Here is a 16,130-nt window from a genome sequence, read left to right as displayed (position 1 = left end):
TGCTGTCAGTGGTGACCTGCTCATACTGTATGTACCCTCTGTACCCTGTGCTGTCAGCGGTGACCTGCTCATATTGTATGTACCCTATGTACCCTGTGCTGTCAGCGGTGACCTGCTCATACTGTATGTACCCTATGTACCCTGTGCTGTCAGCGGTAACCTGCTCATACTGTATATACCCTCTGTACCCTGTGCTGTCAGCGGTGACCTGCTCATACTGTATGTACCACATGTACCCTGTGCTATCAGCGGTGACCTGCTCATACTGTATGTACCCTCTGTACCCTGTACTGTCAGCGGTGACCTGCTCACACTGTATGTACCCACTGTACCCTGTGCTGTCAGTGGTGACCTGCTTATACTGTATGTACCCTTTGTACCCTGTGCCGTCAGCGGTGACCTGCTCATACTGTATGTACCCTGTGCTGTCAGTGGTGACCTGCTCATACTGTATGTACCCTCTGTACCCTGTGCTGTCAGCGGTGACCTACTCATACTATATGTACCCTATGTACCCTGTGCTGTCAGCGGTGACCTACTCATACTATATGTACCCTATGTACCCTGTGCCGTCAGCGGTGACCTGCTCATACTGTATGTACCCTGTGCTGTCAGCGGTGACCTGCTCATACTGTATGTACCCTCTGTACCCTGTGCTGTCAGCGGTGACCTACTCATACTATATGTACCCTATGTACCCTGTGCTGTCAGCGGTGACCTGCTCATACTGTATGTACCCTCTGTACCCTGTGCTGTCAGCGGTGACCTGCTCATACTGTATGTACCCTCTGTACCCTGTGCTGTTAGTGGTGACCTGCTCATATTGTATGTATCCTCTGTACCCTGTGCTGTCAGCTGTGACCTGCTCATACTGTATGTACCACATGTACCCTGTGCTGTCAGCGGTGACCTGCTCATACTGTATGTACCGTATGTACCCTGTGCTGTCAGCGGTGACCTGCTCATACTGTATGTACCCTCTGTACCCTGTGCTGTCAGCGGTGACCTGCTCATACTGTATGTACCACATGTACCCTGTGCTGTCAGCGGTGACCTGCTCATACTGTATGTACCCTGTGCTGTCAGCGGTGACCTGCTCATATTGTATGTACCCTCTGTGTAACGTGTCCTGCAAGGTGATTTGCCATAGGGCTGTGCAGTTACTGCCAATGAGATGTGAGATGACATTACTCGCTGGTACAGTGTCCATCAGACGGCCCTGTCTATTACGCACTGTTTGGAGGAGTGTGGAGCAATCTATATGTATTGCACAATACCTTGTAGATAGAAGAGTGGTTAAGCTCTTGTGTGTGACAGTGAAAACAGGAAGAGGAACTTCCTGATTTTGTCAGAGATGAAGCTATCACATTATTAATAAACCTCCCAGCAGCTGCTCTCCCTGACATGCCTCTGTCCTCCTGTCCCCACAGAACAAAGCACCATTTTACGATGATGTTCTGCCCCTGCTAACCAGCCCGCCGACCCACACACCCAGGAGGAAGGAGCTCGCTTCATGGTAAGCCGCCATCTCTGGCCACCATAGTCTGGGATGGGGTGATTGGGAGACTGCGATCTCTGTGACGCTGGGGAACCGAGAACCCAATAATGGCTACTTCTGCGTTGTGATCAGAAAAACACAGCCAGCAGCGTTAATCCAAAAAATGGGCAACACAACGCTGATTTTCATAATAAGGGGCAATGCCAGTACGGAGACAGAGGCAGCGATTTCACGTTAAAGTTCTCTAATTATAACATTTGCATAAATATAAAGCAGCACATCGTTTAGGGTTATTAAAAGAGAACAGATTGACAGTCTACTAAAATATGACACAATATAATTTTTCTTTTATTTTTTACTAAAAGGATTTAGGTGGAGATGTATCAAACTTTGGAGAGAGAGTGGAGAAGTTTCCCATAGCAACCGGTCAGCTTTTAACTGTCATTTTATAGACCGTGCGAGATAAACGACAGTTAGAAGCTGATTGGTTTCTATGGGAATAAATTGATACATCTCCCCTTTAATCTTTATTTTGAAAATGATATTAGGCTGTTTCCTAAACAGATACGTAAATGTGATGTTAAAATGTCCTTAATGAGATTGTCGCTATAATAGTCATTATTTGCAAGGTAAAACAGTGTATAAGTGTAGGAGCAGCTTTTGTAGGAGTTATGTCATAAATTATCTTTGGACAAATTTGTTTTTTAAAATTCTGTATGAGGAGGGAGATTTTTCGCTGGGTCAGTTCAGTCCGTTCTCATTGTAGCCGTATCTTTTTGTCTTTCATGTGATAAAAGTGTTGCTATTATGGGATAGCAGCAGCTGGTTACCGCGCCAACATTCGCTAATTACCATGAGCTGTGGAGGTGGCGCTGCTAGGCTCAGCTGTGCCGTAGATAAATGCGTTGTTATAAATGATATATAAATATATATATATACATACACAGTTGAGTGATTTACCGCGCATGCGCCACGGTACATTACCGTTATCGCTGCCAGTGACTATTTACAGTCTGCTTGACATTCAGAGAGCGTTTGAGGGAGGTAACGGCGTTCGGCGGCAAAGAACGCAGGCGTGTCGCAATTGTTTTCGGGACGTGTCACAGCCTGCGTACGCGATCCCGTAGGCAGTGAAAGTTCTCCGGTGACCAGTGCTGCGTCTTTGGGTCTGACTCAGAGATGGACGCAAAGGCGATTACCCACGCAATCTAGCTATTGTTTGCCATCGCGCATGGGTATAAACCGAACCGCCGCGATCGCACTGCTATTACAGACGCACAAAGGAATCTATCGCAGAGTGACAGGTTGTCAGTGAGTAACAGGTTGAGCAAAACCGTGCTGCACTGCGGGTGGAAGGAACCTGTTCTAGCTGAACTGTAAATTGCAGTGTAGGAATAAAGCCGCCCAGTATATGTGGGCTACATGCAAAAGCAGCCGGTATGTATCCTGCATGAAATCCCATCCACCCCCCCCCCCCCTCTCCCCCGGATTTACATTTTATTTATTTATTAATAGTTTCTTATATAGCGCAGCATATTCCATTGCACTTTACAATTGGAAACATTGATAGAACAAAACAGGGTAATAACAGACAGACATAGAGGTAAGATGCCTTTCACTACAATATGGTATGTCCAGGTGCATTGGCAAATGCAGGTGGGGGGTTTCCATCTGCCTGGAAACCCCCCTCCTCAGCCAACACCATGACCATAATAGAAATAGTAATATAATGGAATTTTACTAGCGCTGCATGTTCTTCTCAGTATCTTTAATGAAATAATTAGCACCACCTGTGGATCTTTTAACATGTATCAGTCAGTAATAAATAACCTGTGCACCAATTAGGGGATTTGGAAAACATGTACTGTTAGAGATACACTGCTATAGAGCCCAATATTTACATATATGTCCAGGGCAGTGCTAGGTTCTTCTGATGCTCCTCCAGGCTCCCGGACTTGCTCCCATGCCCTGGAATGGTGCCCACATCTAAAATAAAAACATTAAGCTCAGGCAGGATGGTCCTACTGCCGCACTCTGGTCCTGTATATACTGGATATATGACACACAATACACTATTATGACACATATAATGGGTTACTGTGATCTCTGGTCCTGTATATGCTGGAATTATGACACACAATACACTATGTATGACGCATATTAAAGCTGGATAAGTGGTAATTCTGCTCTCTTCATGGACTGGCCACATTCACTCTAAAATCAGGCATTTGGGAACCCCCCCTCTAGAAGTCCTGCGTTTGCCACTGCACGGTTCCATGTAAGTAGCACAGCAATCACTATGGCATAGACCTTCTACATTACATTTCATTTACCTAGTTGAGGCTTTGTCTAAAGTCACTATCACTGTCGGCAAACATGAACACCGCACCTTCCAGCCCAGATACAAGGTGATCGGTAAAAAGCATCGGGTCCCTTTTACTGAATACTGGTCCAGGTGGGACATCACCAATAACTTTATGCCAGTTGGAATATTCCACTTATATAACTATCCTATATCGTCTATCCAATAACCAGTTATCTACCCATGAAATACTAATCATATGTACTGGACTGTTATGTGGAACTGTACTGGACACTTCTGCAATGTATGACATCAGTTCCACCACCAGGATCCAGAATGAAACTTTCCCCCTCAGAGGTCTGAACCGTGGTTTGTTAGACGAGGTCGGACATTCCTGCTGACATTGTGCAAATTATTTTCTTCAACGTATTTCACAATCCGTCTCCTTCCTCAGAATCCCTTTAAATAGTTTACACCAGACTCGAATGTCTCTAAGTTCCTGGTTCCGATTCTCCTTTTTAAAAATGGAGCCCAGTTAGGAGGGAGGTTTTAGTCTAAGAAATAGTGGACAACCAACTGAACTTAGGGCCTGATTCAGAGCCGGACGCTCTTTCAGAGCGCTCGCTCTGAATCAGTGCCCTCCCTCTCTTTTTTTAGAGCGGCCTCCTGGCTGCTCGCATAGCTGTGGGTGACCACCCACAGCTATAGCGAGCGACCAAAAAGATGGTCACCATGGTCAAGACCATCGCGACCATCGGGCTGGCGACGAGACCCTTGCGGTAGGGTCTCGTTGCCGCAAGCCCTGGAGTGCTTTTAGCTCTATCAGAGCCGAGAGCACTCCCACTGACATCATTTGTGATGTCAGTGGGGCCGGCCCCTGACGGTAGGCGTTCCCATGGGAACGCCTCCGTCTGGGCAGCCACGCCCCCAGCACGCCCACCAAAGGGGGTGTGCTGTCACTCACCATCGACAGCACGCCCCCTTTGGTGCGAGACCCATAGCGACAGCTTGCCCGTCGCTATGCGGGTCTCGCGCATGCGCACGACGGAGCTGGCTCCCTCGTGCGCATGCGCACTTGGCCAACATCGACCTGCTTGCGATCGTTGAGCGCTCGCGGGTCTGAATCAGGCCCTTAGTACATTTAGCACAACATGGGCGGCCGCCATTTGGGTCAGATGCTCTGTCTGCTGCCAGAACGTCTGTTTTTATAGGCTGCATCGTTCATCGGGACAGTTGCTTATTGGAGGCACTGTCTTGGCATCAGTTTAACCCAATTTATCATTATTAATATTATGCTTATTATTATTAGTATAATTATTATTATACTTGTTATTATTATTATTATTAACCAACCAGTATGGTTATGGTGTGTGAGGAAATCAGAGTACCAGGAGGAAGCCCACACAAACACTTTGCAGACATACAAAACCACTCAGACAGGGCCTTGGTTGGGAACTGAACTCTTCATACCAGTGTTGTGAGGAAGCAATGCTAGCTACTGTGCTACTACGCTGTTCGGCCCACTATTTACCATAGCCGCGCTTAGTAATTTGCACGACCACTCACACTATCTTCTACCAACGCGTTTCGCACACGCTTTCCTTGTCTCCATCTCCAGCAACTTTAGGACTAGATCACGATATTTAACTCGATTTTCTGCCCACATCACTATCCTAGAACAACCACAAAGATGGGACTTTGATGGTGCCCAAGGCAGAGTGACTAAACGTGTCCTAAATTAGTAATTGTGGGGTCTACATGACCATGTCTGTCTCTTCTACACCCCCCCGCCTCTGCTACTTTCTGTAATTAGCGATAAGGTGCAGCAGTAAGACCAAACAGGGTGTGAAAATGACAGGATAGATAATAACAGCATAGAGACATGTTCATGCTGCCTCCTAAACAGTGCCTCGTGCCTCTCATTTCTGATGAAGCTCACCTGGTTTCCTTTCTTCTTCCTACACAGCGTGTCTTTGCCACCAGATTACTCCGGCATGAACGAAACGTATGCGGTGGTCAACAAAAGACCAACGACCCTGTTGGTCCCCACGGATTCTACAAGTCTGCCCCCCACGTTCAACAGCAAAGGACCAAGTTATTCTGGTCACCAGTATGATAATGTCGGCCTCCGCGCGAAGCCCGTTCCGCCCGCCGACCAGCTCTACAGCACCGTGGTTACTAAACCAAACCGGGCATCTGCATGCGCATTGACGCCAACCAACAGTGGTCCCAACTCTTCCTCCTACGTTTTGGCTGGAGCACGAAGCTCTCCCGAGGTGCCCCCTAATGAATATAATCAGGTCCAAGTACCAAGTACAGGTAAAGGGGTAGGCAGGGGCAGCTTTAGTGTGCTGGGGCTCATGCCCGGTGTGCTTCGCTCCATGTGCTGTTTTGTTTCTGGGGAAATGGATTGATGCTAGAACGTATAGCCTAGGACCATCAGATGTTGTGGGTGGGTCCCCACTCTTTTGCCTGCACATTAAATATGTACCACCAATCTTATACTCTATAAGGATGAGCCTATAGGGAAGCTGCAGAGGATTGACGCACCCCTGCGCAAGTATATGAAATAGAGAATTTCCCTGTTTAAAGAAGGGACGGGACTTTTAATAAATTAGCTACAGGAAAGTGGAGCGAGGCTTAAGCTATAAAAAAGGAAGGAGAGGCAGCTGCCGAAGGTGCATTGAGACTTGGGGCTGGAGATCCAGCGCTGAGATCGCTCAATAAGAGTCACTTAGAAAGTGTGAAAGCCGGGAACCAAAGCCTATTATTGTGCGTCTCAAGAGCATCTGGGTTTGTGACCATGGTATTTATTTATTATCATTTATTTATATGGCGCCACAAATGTTCCGCAGCGCCTTACAAAGTACATAAACAAGTTGTAGACAAGCGACTTACAGAACAATACAATACAGGACCAGGACATGGATAATATACATTGCTACATTAGAGACCATAACACCCAGATAAGCAGCCAAGTGTAAGGTGCCCTAGTGGTGAGTAAGCAGTAGATTAAACTAAAGTAGGGAGAAGCACAAGAGGGTAGAGGGCCCTGCTCGTAAGAACTTACATTCTAACTAGGCTAATTATGTTTTTAGCACAATTTGGGGGGAGGGCCACGCATTCCACTTCCCTGTGGCCTCTGCGCTGCTCAGCACGGGGTGGGGGGTGCATGCTTCAGGCTCCCACGCATGCTCACAGCAGCACAGAAGAGGATCCTCAGGAGGGTGACCTGGCATTTCCGGTCTCCTCTCACCGCCAGCCCCATAGCGGGCTGCAACTCCTCTGGTGGTGTGACATCTCCCACCTACAGTATGTACCCTGCTCATTATCCTCACAGAAGTTCATGATTAGTGCACCACCTATAAGCTGCCTGAGATTGCATGCCGTCCTGTGACTATAATAATGGCATTTTCCATCTTCCAGTCGGCTCATATCTCTTGAGTGTACTTTTGAAGTGTTTTGTGATCGAACACCCAAAAGTGACACATGTATTAGATACAACGGCGAAGTCTGCCTACTCTCATAATAATTCACCAAATACATTTAGGCTAAAATGAGCTGTGTTTTAGGAAACAAAAAACAGAAATGTTTAAACGACTGTTGGGGGGTTTCTAAAGTGTTATTAGATTAGACTTTATCGTGACCTTTCGCTCCTTCCGACATTTTCAAGCGTATACTTAAGGCGATGATGGTGATTGGCAGGAATGCTGGCTGTGATCTTCTCAGTTGAGCCCCCACAAGCCAATCAGAGTTCAGCTTTGGAGGCCCTCAGTATTCCAACCAATCACATAGTTGGGGCGGAATAAATCACGATTTGCCGGCAGTAGCCAGGAATACTGGTCAAGGGGGTTCTCTGTGTACTGGTCAAATGGGTGTAGGTATTGTTTACTGTTCTATGTCATGCTGGGTGGTTTCTGTTCAGATGTGTGTTATTTATTATCTAAGAGGCTCCTGATCATATGGATGCTGCTTGTTTACTGACCAAATGGGCACTTTACAGCATACAGATCATTAAAGGGGTGTACACCATACATTGCATTATCCAAGGCCTCCCATAATGTGTGCACTGTACGTTATCTTTAAATGCTCTCTTGCTGCCCATTCATCTATGCATCACCGTACAGGGCCCCGAAGCCAATGACTAATTGATTTATAAACGTTCTTTAGAAGCAGAACAGAGAAGTGCTGTGTACTGCAAATTTGATTTTTTTGGGGAGGGGGCTCTGTTAGGGGAATAAGTATTTAGAGCGAGAATAATGAACCTGTCTATTGTCTTGCGTTGGATGTGTTTTATGGCTTGTTGGTGCTTGTCCTGTATTTTTGTACTTGTATGTCTGTAACTTGTGAATAAAACAATGTTTTATCTGTATGTCTCTGTGTGACTATGAGGTCTAAAGGGCAGGAGAGGTGGGAAGTGTCCGGTTACGTGACAGCGACGGCCTATACGCCGTGGCTGACATCACTTACCGTTCTGTAAATTTACTGACATGTAACATTAGTTTGCTGACACAAGGCTCCCAATCAGTTCCCTGCAGAAGACATAATACATTTTTAGCTTCATGCCGTATAGTTTTGCATCTCACTTATCTTACTTAAATCAAGTGCTTTCGTACTTGTTATTTCACAATATAATTTACTAAACTGGAGGCAAAAAAAAATAATAATAATCCAATTTAATTCTATTCATGTGATATTTTTGGTCCTGTGCAGGGAATTCTTATCGCCTGGAACTAATCTTATCGCCTACTCTTATCGCCTGGATCTGATCTATTCAACACCCAAATTGTAATTTGGGTGTTGAAAAGATTCAGAGACTGTTATGATTGAAGTATAAATATTCAATGCAAAAAAATAAATAAATTGTAAGACGACACTATGAGCATTTGCTGCCGTTCTCATCTGCAGGCTTACGATTCGCCTGCTGTCACTGAAAAAGGCTTCCCAGTGCAGAAATATAGGGGGAGACTATTAAGTATCAAGGCTTTAACAGAAGTTCTTACAAAAAAAAAATAACTTACTGATTAAATAAATATGGTCTATTAGGTCGGTTTTCCACTGGTGTGTCATAAAACGGAAGTCCAAAACACATGTGGAACTATAAATGTGTTTGATATGCAGTTTACAAGAGGGGCACCCATACTTAATCTGTGTGCCTGATGCTGTCTGTGCCTGCTGTTCATTGCGTTGTCTGTGTGCCTGTGATGCTGTCTGTTTGCTTGCCATTCCTCCCGCTGTCTGTGAGTCTGATGCTGTCTGTATACTGCAGTTCCTCCCAGTGTCTGTGAGCCTGATGCTGTCTGTGTACTGCAGTTCCTCCCGGTGTCTGTGAGCCTGATGCTGTCTGTGTACTGCAGTTCCTCCCTTTGTCTGTGAGCCTGATGCTGTCTGTGTACTGCAGTTCCTCCCTCTGTCTCTGAGCACCTGATACTGTATGGGTGCATAATAGTCAATTACTTCCTGCAACCCCTTTTTGCTCCCACAATATTACATGTCTCTGTCACCATAATTAGATCACGTTTCTCAACACATTGGTGCCTCCTTTAAGGGTTGGGTTTTAAGCAGCACAAGGGGGAGAACCTGACATTATTACATTAATATCTGTTATGTAACAGTGCTAACTACTGAAACCCGGGAACAGAGCCTGACAATATCAGTCTGGGGTGTGTGACTGTGGGGACCAACATTTCAGCAGGTTGGCTTTTATACACTCAGCATTTTGTACTGAACCCATTGGCAGGGCCCAACACTGGCAGCATGTCATAAAAATCCCTGATATGTCCCAGGATTTGCTTCCTCCCAAGTTCATGGCACAATAGCTGTTTTGGTTCATCAAGGCGCCCGGAGTTGGGGGGGGGGGTCAACGAAAAGTGCCCAACATTTTGGGATGATAAACCAGGACAACCACATGACCCAAGGCTTACTCCATCCATAAAACCCGCTCCATACTTCATAGTAGGTCTCAAATGGTAAAAGGTACAACAGTGAGAGGAACCTAATCATACTTGTCCTGTGTTTGTGGTGCTCCAGGCATCTAAATTCTGGGAAAATAAACATCGGGAGTTAACTGTTTTGATATAAATATAGATCCTCAGAAAAATCAGGATATATGAGAGACCTAGGTCATTAGTGGACACTGCCATATTGCAGGAGGAGTGCTGTACATTGCTTGTATGATAGGCCAGGGGAGCACCTGGGAGGTCTTAGATCTCTTCCAGGCCTGAGATCACATGACTGAGAAAGACGGGCAGGAAACCACAGAGAATAATGGGACATTTGGAGGCAAAAATGTGTAGTGGGGGGCGAGTGGATAGTTAGCAAATAGTTATTTCTCTATGAAACTGGACATTAAAGGGGAACTACATTAAAACAATCTAGTAGCTGATTGGTTGGGCGACTTCCCCACTCTGTCGAAAGTTTGATACATCTCCTCCAAGTGAGGGTATCCCAAGCTGCAGGGGGTCTCGGGCACAGAACAGCATCATCTTACCAACATGTCATATAAAACAGACAACAATATATTTATATAATTGAATCCAAAGAGTTGTATGAGAAAATAAGAACAGAAATGAATACAAGCGAGAGAGGCACAGAAAGGTCTGTGACAGACCTAAACGCCAAAATGCGTCTCCGATTTTACACGTGTGTTAAGTTGCACGCGTCTTAAGATTTCCAGCATATAGATACGAAGCCATAGCCGGACTATAGACACGCAGGTCATCAACTGACTGGCGACTCTGCATTGTGTACAATAAATAGAAAAGGCGCATCGCCCTTCCCGGATAACCCGCCAACAGCAGGGGTGGCCAATCGGAAGTCCTGTATCGTTATTTTGATTTGATATGGGGGCGTCGTTTTTGTATTTAATACACACAAAAATAATAATATCGATGTTTTCCGGGATTGATATTATTTCCATGTGTGCGCAGTTACATAGTGAGAAAAGGTCGCACATACGCAGTTAAAAAAAAAAAGTCACATGCGCAGTGACAAGAGGAGAGGACAGGTAAGAACATTACTGCCACCAATGGGATTTCAGGATCGATACACTGCGTCTCCAGGATCGATCAAAGAATCGCCATGTGTCGGACATCGACTTTCCCGAAAGATGGTCCTTCCAGGTCCACCCCTAGCCTACAGCACGGGGCCACTAAATCAGGGGGGACAACAAGTGCAGTGCCACCAGCCAAAGAGGTAACCATCACTAGACTGGGCACATAGGGAGACCAGCAATGTGGGGGGCACAGAGAGGAGGGTGCACTCTTAGCTCTGTGCTAACACTGGGGTCTTTCGTGGCATCTCTGGGGCTTAAATTGCCAGGGTGATAATAATAATAGGCAACAATGTGTTACAAACTTATGTCCCAGAACGGCTTGGCTGCCTGTGACTGCTGAGACATGCCGGTGCTTGTGGAGTCAGCATCACATAGCTTTGCCTTAGGGACGCCTCAAAATATACACTTATAAGAGGATGCACCTCCAGGGAGCAGGCACACTCGTGTACTGAACGTGCACACGTATGACCCCAACCTGCCTCTCCGTGTGCCGGAAGTAGCAAGCGCAAGTTACATTTTTGCACGTCACATATGAACTTTTGCCCATCCATGAATCAGATGTTTTATATCACATTAATTAGAATTATAGAGGTGAGTGGATGAAGAGGATTTTTCAAAATTCTGTGTTATGAAAAGTTTTTTATTTTATTTTTAAATGACATAAACTGCAATTATGTTAAATTTATTTATAAACAAATTAGTCATACGTTGTATCTGAATAATAGATTCCCCTTTAGCCAAATTTTAATAACACAATAAATCCTCATCTGACCAGTACACATATTAGTGGTGTATCAATCATCGGTACAGGGGGCCCGTCCCGCACCCCTTTCAGTTACTTACCTGCTGCCATTTGCGTCGTGATTCTGTCGATATCTGCGGAAATATTTCTAAAATACAGCTCAGTTTATCCTCCTTTCTCTTGTACTTGGATCATGAGAGTGGGGGCATTAGGAGTGACTGTTACATGTGTCACCTTTGTGTGTTTCAATGGTTCTATCATGCGAAATGCGTCTGGTGACTTGTTTTCCAGTGCAGCTAAAAGTCGCAAAATGCGTTGCATCATATTATGTGTATGTTAAGCCCTGGTTTCTGCCATCACGGAGGGCTTGTGGAACATTTACGAAGTGAAAACAAAACTCTTCCAGAAATCAGGGAATGCAGCGGGTGAATATAATAATTTTTTCCATGCGCGAGTCTTGGGCGCAAAGTACGCCCCATTTCTGCATCAGGCCCAATAGTTCAACAGTTGCAGACATCTGAATAGGGCGAGTAACCTCCAGGCACTGTTACATGTCACTGTATCTTCTCTAATCGTTTCATTGCAGCCCCGACTCCTGACGATTATGAATATGTGAATGACTCTACCAAAGGACCTGTGCCGGCCATTTCCGGGGGAATCGGTGAGTGCCGGGTACATCGGGCTGAGACACTGGCACCTTAGTGCGGTATCACTGCTCTGAATACATGTTAGAGATATTAAGGCGCCATAATGTCACCGCTAGTAGGGATGATCCTAGTCTGCAAAAACAAAAAGTCCACACGCATCTGGCTAAAGTTTTTGTAAACTTTGTAAACTCAACTCTACTGGGTGGCCACTGGGCCCTCACAGGTAGAGGCGTCCCTTGGGTGCGGACACTCAGTTTCGGGCTATTCTGAGGTGGGGGTACACGAAGATCCATCCGATGTCAGTCGAGTTTCCTGCACCAAGAAGGGGGCTGATTCGAATGCTGACGACAGTGATGACGGGCGCTCTCACAAGCAGAGGGCTGGGGGCGGCGCATTCGCCTAGATGCAACTACTGTAACAGAATACCGGCGGAAATCCCCATTCGGATTTCCAGTTGCTGTAAGCAGCCGGAATTGTGACCACCTTGCGTGCGTCACATATCAGGCTCAGTACGTGGATGGAAAGCTGATGACATAACTGAAAAGGCGAAATGAGAAAGTGCTTATACGTGATAGTATTGTTGTCTGTTCCGCGAAGAGTTCGGAGAACCGTTCAGCTCCACGGTCAATCCATTTATACAGCACAGAGGGCCTGATTCAGACCCGGTCGCAAGTGCTGTACGCTCGCAACCGGGACGATGGTGGGCCAGTGCGCACGCGCACAACGGAGTCGGCTCCGTCGTGCGCATGCGCGGGACCCGGCTAGCGACAGGCAATCCGTTGCTCCGGGTCTCGCAACAAAGGGGGCGAGCTGTCGATGTTGAGTGACAGCTCGCCTCCTTTGGTGGGCGGGCCGGGGGAGTGGCTGCCCAAACGAAGGCGTTCCCATGTGAACGCCTACCGTTTGGGGGCGGCCCCACTGACATCACGAGTGATGTCAGTGGGAAAGATTTCGGCTCTGTTAGACCCTACCACAAGGGTCTCGTCGCAAGTCCGATGGTTGCGATGGTCTTGACCATCGCGACCATCATCATGGCCGCTCGCTATAGCTGTGGGTGGTCACCCACAGCTATGCGAGCGAAAAACACAAGCCCGGCCCTGATTCAGAGCGAGCGCTCTGTCAGAGCATCCGGCTCTGAATCAGGCCCAGAGACTGGAGCTTGGTGCAATATAGAGGAGATGGAGAGATACTAGAGATCACGTTAGTGACTCTCCACTGGTCTCCAGAACCTCGGTGTACAGGTATATGTATATACTGATGTATATATACAATGCTCAGTGACATAGGGCCTAATTCTGTGTTGCACGCGAGGCCGATGCTGAGTGGAGCCATTTTTAGCTAATACTCGTGCGTGAAACCCCCTAAAAATTCTCACTGCGCAAGCGTCCCGACGGCGTGCTTACAAAGCCGCTTCAGCCATTCAGGAGCATACAGGAAGAGCTGTATAGACAATGTATGGGGGCGTTACTGGGCAGTGACTGGGAGACAATGGAGGGATGGCAAAAAATGGCGCACGCAGAGATAGCGTACTATCGCTGACAGCTCTGATAACACCCAGTGATAACTTTGCCCATAGTGAGGGCAGCCGTCTCATTTTTGGGGCAGCAAAATAAAGAGAATTAATTTAATGAAAAAAGACCATTTTCTTGATGCAATATACATATCACCTTGTCATTATCTATATATATATATAAAAGACTAACGCTGCTCCTCACCTCTATGGGGGGAACTCAAGTGTGTTGCGTGCCAAGGACCATGAGATGGCGCATGGCAGAGCAATTGAATTGTTGCTCCGTTTGGGCCGACGCTGACATTTCTACTTGCACCCCCCCCCTGAGCTGCCGAGCAGAAGTGACCGAAAAGTGACCCGATTCAACGCTCAAACAGGACTTTTTTTGTGGGCGTAACAATGTCCCGCCATTTTGACGGGCTGCTAACTAGTGGTGTAATAAGTACTCGGTGTGCACAGATGTTTTATGGCACAGAGGCGAGGAGGGTGTCATAAGATCCCACAGCCCCCCCAAAACATCACTACTTCAGTCTAAATATTAATTTCTCTGTTTAACCCCTGCAGGATTTAACTGTCGCATAGGAAAACCCAAAGGGCCTCGAGACCCCCCAGCCGAGTGGAGCCGATAAAAGCACCGTTTCTCACCGATCTCGCCGCACGACATCAAGAACTATTATGGCGCCAGCAATGCAGAGAAACGCGCGCCTCTATTCCCATAATATGACAAACCTCCCCTGTGGGCGCTCTGATGTGTCCGTACTGCCAGTATTCTAGGGCAGACATCAAAGAGACCACGTTTTCAATGCAAATATAATGGATTTTGGACCTCGTTCAGAGTCTCTCGCTAGATGCGATCGCTCGCCCCCAGCGTATGCAAATTTGTCAAAGTGACGCCACGGGAAGCGATCGCTCGCCAAGGCATAAGCACGCCCACCATGTCTTAGCGAGTGGCCAGCGTACGCCCAATCGCACAGGCAGAGCCGCCCACCAGCACACGTCATCTCCAGGAAGTGTATTAAAACATTGGTACATTGAGGACAATCGGATGCGATCACAGCGCTTATGGTTGCCTTACCCTACTGCGAGCACTGCGAGGACTTCAGTGTAAAAAACAGGCATGTGACGTGTACTTATGCACACCTCTAAAACGGCGTTGAAACACCCTGGCATGCCTGCGTTCGCACCTCCACTCCCCCGTTATTAGTGTCCTGCCCGTTACCACCCACAAACGGCCTCTCCGGTCACTCATTACCCTGGGCTGTCTTTGCTGGGCGATCGAGCGGCCTGCGATCGCAGAGAGTAGCTCGCGCATGCGCAGAACGAAGCGTGCGCATGTGCGTACGCAAACCACCGGCCCGCTTGCGAGCGCACAGCGCTAGCGAGAGACTCTGAATGTGGTCCTTTGTCATTTTTAAGCCAGAAAAGTGGCATTCTGGTTATATGTACAGTATAATATGTTGACTGACACTTTTGTAGTGGAAAAAACCTAATACTTTCAAAGACTGCAATTTACATCTGTGTAAATCATTTCTGTGCAGTATCTAGAGGGGGATCTGCCCCCACAAGCAGCATAATCGTCACACTTGGGGACAGATGTAATTAGCACTGAGGTTTCTATAGCCTATGGTACAGGGGAATGCGTGGGAAATACTTTAATAAATTGTTATACAATGTTCTTCTAATATCTTTATTTTATCAGGCAATTTGTAACTCTGCAGCCGCTGTGGAACCGGAAGACTGGAAGGTCATTCTGAGACTTGTAGTCCCACAATCGCTGGAGAGGCATAATACATTGACAAATTGGTCTCTTTATTATGTCAAAAATATAATATTATAGTGATTTATATTAAGTGATTTCTTTTAAGAAAAAAATAAAAGACTACCAAAATGACAGCGTACTGACTGTAAGAATGGAAGTTCTGTATTATGCCCCATTGCAATAACATTAATAACCAAATGATAAAATAAAGGCAATAACGTACTGCGGCCTTTATAAATGATCAACAGAAATGTTCTTGTAATTAACAGACCTCAATCCAAATCGCAATCGAAGGTGGTAATGCGCACACAAAAAGGCTCCTGATTTCCATAGAGCAGTCGTTCTCAAACTCGGCCCCCAGGACCCCCAACAGGTCATGTTTTCCAGGTCACCCGGCAGCTGCATAGGTGTATTCATTACTCACTGACACATTTTAAAAGATTCACAGCTGGCGCTAATTATTTCACTTGTAATTCTGTGAGGAGACCTGGAAAACATGCACTGTTTGGGGTCCTGAGGACCGATTTGAGAACCTGTGCCATAGAGGTAAATTGAGCCAAGGAAGAAGTACATTTGATGATAAAAGGCATGTACAGTATAGCACCATACAAGTGTCAT

The 16,130-nt window shown here is 46.5% G+C and overlaps 1 protein-coding gene across 1 annotated transcript in view; it reads left to right on the top strand.

The window, feature by feature from the left end:
* Window positions 1–15,644, top strand: part of PTPN18 (protein tyrosine phosphatase non-receptor type 18) — a 56,105-nt gene extending 40,461 nt beyond the window's left edge. The window contains exons 12-15 of the mRNA XM_088470454.1: window positions 1,431–1,516; window positions 5,767–6,119; window positions 12,183–12,257; window positions 14,318–15,644. Coding sequence (XP_088326580.1) covers window positions 1,431–1,516; window positions 5,767–6,119; window positions 12,183–12,257; window positions 14,318–14,382 — 579 coding nt within the window. The 3' untranslated portion in view covers window positions 14,383–15,644. The remainder of the gene's footprint in view (window positions 1–1,430; window positions 1,517–5,766; window positions 6,120–12,182; window positions 12,258–14,317) is intronic.
* Window positions 15,645–16,130: the final 486 nt, after the last annotated feature.

Source organism: Taudactylus pleione, unplaced genomic scaffold, assembly GCF_031769625.1.
Source record: "Taudactylus pleione unplaced genomic scaffold, aTauple2 ptg000013l, whole genome shotgun sequence".
NCBI lineage: Eukaryota > Metazoa > Chordata > Amphibia > Anura > Myobatrachidae > Taudactylus > Taudactylus pleione.
This window is presented reverse-complemented; position numbering and strand designations above follow the sequence as displayed.